The following is a 5,571-nucleotide window of genomic DNA, read 5'->3' on the forward strand; positions in this document are numbered from 1 at the left end:
ATGCAAGATTCAATCTTTACAATCCCTATTTTGCCGCCAGAACTCATCGCTGAAATCCTAGCAAGGCTTCTAGTGAAATCCCTCTTGAAATTCAGGTTTGTTTCAAAATCTTGGCTTGGTTTAATCTCTAGTCCTGAATTTATCAAGACTCATCTCAGTATATCTGCTAATAACAAGGAGTGCACTCACCATAGGCTCATGATGGAAGTGAATCAACCTAATAACAAGCTTAAGGAATGTTCTCTTAGCTCTTTGATTTATGATGAATCTGTTATTGAGGCATCTGACTTGGATTATACCATGAAAAACTCTGGTGGATATTTCCGAGTTGTGGGGTTTGTCAACGGATTGATTTGTCTTGAAGGTGGGACAAGAAACTTGTTTCTATGGAATCCAACAATCAAAAAGTACAAGGAATTGCCTTATTATATACGTATATTGAAGCGTAATACCAAAGCCATATATGGTTTTGGTTATGATGAGTTTCATGATGATTATAAGGTAGTATGTGGATTATCAATTTACCAACATGGCAATTTGCCTCTTGTTGAGGTAAAAGTATATAGTCTAAAGAGTGATTCTTGGAAAAGCATGGATGATTTTGAGGATGGGGTACGCTTCAGGAATTCGGGTCCATTTTTAAATGGGAAACTTCATTGGACTACTTCTTGTGGTCTTGGCAAGTATAGTCCTCGAGGGCCTTGGGGCATCATCTCTATTGATATGGCTGATGAGAAATGGGAAAAGATAGAGCCGCCTTGCCATGGAAAAAAAGAAGAGTTTGGTTTTGCGCTAGGAGTGTTGGGAAATAATCTTTCTGTACTCTATATGAACTACCTCATTCGCATAAATTTGTGGGTTACGAAGGAGTATGGGATTAAAGAGTCTTGGACAAAAATGTATACCATCAAATGTCTCAGTGATCTCGAGACTTGTTTTCATTTCCCATCATGTTACATGTCAAAGAAAGGTGAAATTCTGGTTCTTTATGGAACATATGGGATGATACACAATCAAGAGGATACACCATCGGTTATCAAAAAAATATACAATCCAAAGGATGATTCGATTAGTTATACAAAGGTTACAAACTTATGGATGACGGAAATCTACATTGAAAGCCTTGTCTGTCCCCTTCCACAAAACCAACCAAGGATTTAGCAAAAACAAAGGCTGCAGATGAATGGCAATTGCGTAACTAATAATCTGTAAGTTCCACTTTATACATGTCTCGCAAGTGCGGTTCAATTCTTCTTCTTTTGTCAAATATAGAAAATACATTGCATGTTTTAGGGACATCATTACACCAAGTTTTTGCAAGAACATTTATTTGGTTGTAGAGTCTAGTGTCTACAGCCCTCAAAAGTAAATAACGTTGGAAATTGGTTCTTTTTTCAAGCAGCGTTTTAAGGGAATGTGTTATACCTCTAGTGTGAGGGACATGAAAATCATGTCAGGCGAATGCACACAGGGGTGGCTCGACCATAAGGCCAATAAAGCAATCGCTTGAGGCCCAACTTTTTTGGGGCCTTATTTTTTTCTTAAAGATATATTTTAGTAAAATTTTCACAAACAGCTACCTTTTAACTCTTTCTAACAACCTATAACTACATATTCTATATTTACAATTCGTAACTAGAGGAGCCTATATTTATCTAGTAGTCGGGTATACCAAAATATAGCATAAATATAGCGGAAATACGACGCGAGTTTTACTTGTGATGCTATATTTATGGAAACAAAATCTGTTTCAATTTTAATTAGAATCGGTTATATTGTTCCCGATTCACGCAAATATCCTCCCATTCCATATCGATTCCATATCTCATTCAAACGGCTAACAAATTCAAAAAAAATTTGAATTCAAACGAGTACAATCATATTTTTAACCAAAAATAAAAAGGTTGAAAAACCTTTGAAAAATAACAATATCAAAACGATGAACATAGCTTGATTATCACGACGAATATATATTTGATTTCATCAAGTTGAGTTCATAATTGAGGTAACGATTTTTTCACTGCAAACTTTTTTTTTTTTTTGTTCGTCTTTTCCGAAATTGTTTTAGCTAAATTGAATTTAACACATTGCTGTATTCGAAAACAACAGGATAATGACAAGCGTAACTGCGTTGATCCGTCATTCTGGTTTTTGGAACGATCAGAACTGTTTTGTGAATTACAAAATTGATGCTGTTGTGTTCATTGATAATTGCAATTACGATGAGTTAGTTTGTACGATTATAAATCAATTAGGCGTGGATACTTGTTAGGAAAACTATTTCAATAAAATATCTCTGTTGAAGGCGATTTTCAACCAATTGAAATACACAACGATATGGGAGTTCGTGTGTACGTTGAGCTTAAGAGAGAAAACAGAGTTTTGGGGATGTATCCAATGTGCGTTAGTATTCATGATTTGGATGTTGAGGATTGTGCAACTGGTAATCGTATTATTGGAGATGATGTGCTGCAAATTGGATATAGCGAGAATCGGGATGATATGAAAGTTTGTGATTCTACTGTAAACACTGTTGTTTTTTGTTTGGGAATGATAACAATTTGATAATTTCGAAACCGGAAGCGAAAGGAGTTTTTGTCGATCAAATTTACCGGGATAAGGAAACTTTGAAAATTGCGATGACGAAATACGCAATTCGTGAAAGATTCAATTTCAAAACGAGAGAGATCGAATGCTATAAGGTATGATGTATTCGGTATCGAAAAAGTGCGGATGTATTTTTGTTATATTTGTCTTGTATTTATATGATCTGTTAACTTATTTAGCACATTTGTTAATTTTAAAAATGTTTGATGCAATATATTCGATATATTTTTTTATATATTTATACTGTATTTAATTGATTCAATATGTACTATTTGAATTGTATTATGTAGCTACACTCTGGCATCTTTGGTCGCCGAATGTAAATGGAAATTCGGAGCGTCGAGAATTGGGGATTACGAAATGTTCGGGTTAGAGCTTTCGATGACGAACATACATGTCCGTTGAAGGACAAGGTGTATTCACAAAGGCGAGGCAACAAGTTGGTTTATTGGAGAAGCGGTTGTGAAGGCGAAAATAACTAACCATAAAAGGAAGGTCACACCTGGGATATAATAGATGATGTTAAGAATGAATTCGGCGTAGATGTTTCTTATATGATGGCATGGAGAGCTAGAGAGAAGGCTATAAAAGATTTCGAGAGGTAATCCGGTGATTCATACAAGAAGTTGCCGGCATATATATACATACTTGATAAAACGTATCTGGATCGCTCGTTAAAATGCATAAATCACCGAGAAAATGAGTTTATGTATTTGTTTGTAGCACTCAAAGCATTCATAAAGGGATTCGAGTGTTGTAGACCAATAGTTGTAGTGGATGGTGCACACCTTAAATCAACGTATAATGGTACATTTGTGTCGGCAAGTACTTTGGATGGAGCGGTATGTGTAATTATATTCTACGAATGTTTTTTTATAAATACAACATTATGCATATTGATTTGCAAATAAAGGCGCTAAAAACATACTCTGGATGTATTCTTTGGTGTAAATTTGTGAATATTATATGATGAAATACAACTTTGTAAATATGAGGTAAATATATTGTAAATATATCTTTGTTGTTTTATAAATGATGGTGCTAAAAATACGGTGTGAGATCAAATTCGGTTGAAATATGTTTTGAATATAATATAAATATAAAGGCGATTTTTGTAGGTAATATCCTACCACTAGCGTATGGTGTGATAGATTACGAGAATAATAAGTCGTGGACGTGGTTCTTTGAGCTGTTCAAGCGAGGCTTATGGTGTTAGGCAAAATATGTGTGTCGTGTCGATAGACATGAAAGCATAATACACGCGATTTCTAAGGTGTATCCTCTTGTTCCTCATTTGGCTTGTGTATGGCATTTGTGGAAAAATGTGACAAAGCAATACACAACAAACGGTGAGGTGTTGAGTCCTATATTTTATTCACTAGCGAAAGCATACGGCCAGGATGAGTTCGATAAATTGATGGAGAAGATTGGGAATGTTGATATTCGGGTAAAACGATACCTAGAAGATGCTTTGGAAGAGATAAATGGTCTAGGCTTTATTCACTGTTAATAGAGGATGGACAATGACTTCGAATATAGCCGAATGTATTAATGGAAAACTGGTTCTTTGCAAGAGAGTTACATATTTTTGATTTCCTTGAAGAAGTGAGGAAGATGTTTGGTAGATGGAATTGCACAAATAGAAAAAATGGTACCTATACATTCACAACAACGATGAGGCGGTATCAAGAGATGTTGTCGATCAACGAGTACAAATCAATACGAATGAGGGTAACTTTGTTTGCAACACAAAAATTTAATCTACATTTTTACTATATGTAATGTATATTTATATATATTCCTAATATGGTAAAAGCTGCTCGAGTAATGCTTGTTTATTTGTTAAATGGTTCTCGGGTTGAAGCGTCAAGCGAATATGTGTACACGGTGAATGATGGACCGAGGCGTTTCATAATAGATTTGAAGAAGAAAACTTGCGGTACAGGATGTTCCAACTAGACGAGATACCGTGTTCTCATGCATGGGCGGTATTGAAGAATAAAAATTTGACTGCGATGTATATTGTTCGATTTATTCAAGCCGGAAACGATTGTGAACACATATAATGTGCCGATTGATCCTCTTCCCGATGAGACCGAGTGGAATGTTCCTAAAAGTATATTAGATGAAGTTGTTATGCCACCGATCTATAAGAGACCCCACAGGAGGCCAAAAAAGAAGAGGGACAAGCCATTACGGGAGTTGATGATTGGTAAACGCGAGAAATTCGTGCGGTAAATGTGGACGTCTTGGTCATAATAGGCGTTCGTGTGATAATCCGCCGCTCAATAAGAAGAATAAATAAGTCCATTTTGATTTTATTTGTTAAGACAATTCTACTTTAAATTTCGATTAAAAATAAAAAATGAATTCATCTTGAATTCATATCGTTCTAGTATGATTGTATTTCACATCGTTGAACATCCGATGTTTTTCAATGTAATGCTATATTGGTGGTTAAATGGTATTTGGAAAGTCTACTCTATGTTAACTTATTAGACCTTTTGTTTTGGATTTATGATTTAATAGTTGTATTTCGTATATATTTTGGCTATATTTTAGTTGTATTTTGTATGATCTGGTAGATTATACTTATTAAGTTTCTTAACTTTGTTAACTATATTTGATATATATTTTACATATATTTGAAGTGTATTTAGTTGAAATTTTAAATTTTGTAACAAAGTTACATGGAAAAGTAATCTTAAAAATGATCTTATGGAATATATATAGACTTGAGTTATATTTTAATGCTCCATCACAAAGGATTGTGGTACTGTATATATGTTGTATTTAAATGGTTATATATACTACTTTGTTAAATAATACATTTCACGAGATAATGAAAAATGGAATTTATGCATTGAAAAGATAACATACTTGAAAGAAACAACAATATAAAAACCATAAGGTGGTGTTCAATATTAATCATCCTAAAAAAGATTCTTTTATACATGAAACAAT

General features: G+C 34.2%; 1 protein-coding gene across 1 annotated transcript; it reads left to right on the top strand.

Moving 5' to 3' along the window:
- Window positions 1-1,161, top strand: LOC132061142 (F-box/kelch-repeat protein At3g23880-like). Its single transcript, XM_059454009.1, has one exon. The coding sequence runs from the start codon at window positions 1-3 to the stop codon at window positions 1,159-1,161; it is 1,161 nt and encodes a 386-aa protein (XP_059309992.1).
- Window positions 1,162-5,571: the final 4,410 nt, after the last annotated feature.

Source organism: Lycium ferocissimum, chromosome 1 (genome assembly GCF_029784015.1).
Source record: "Lycium ferocissimum isolate CSIRO_LF1 chromosome 1, AGI_CSIRO_Lferr_CH_V1, whole genome shotgun sequence".
Lineage (NCBI taxonomy): Eukaryota > Viridiplantae > Streptophyta > Magnoliopsida > Solanales > Solanaceae > Lycium > Lycium ferocissimum.

Coding starts and splice junctions, on each gene's coding strand:
- LOC132061142 (XM_059454009.1), top strand. CDS start 1: ATGCAAGATTCAATCTTTACAATCCCTATTTTGCCGCCAGAACTCATC.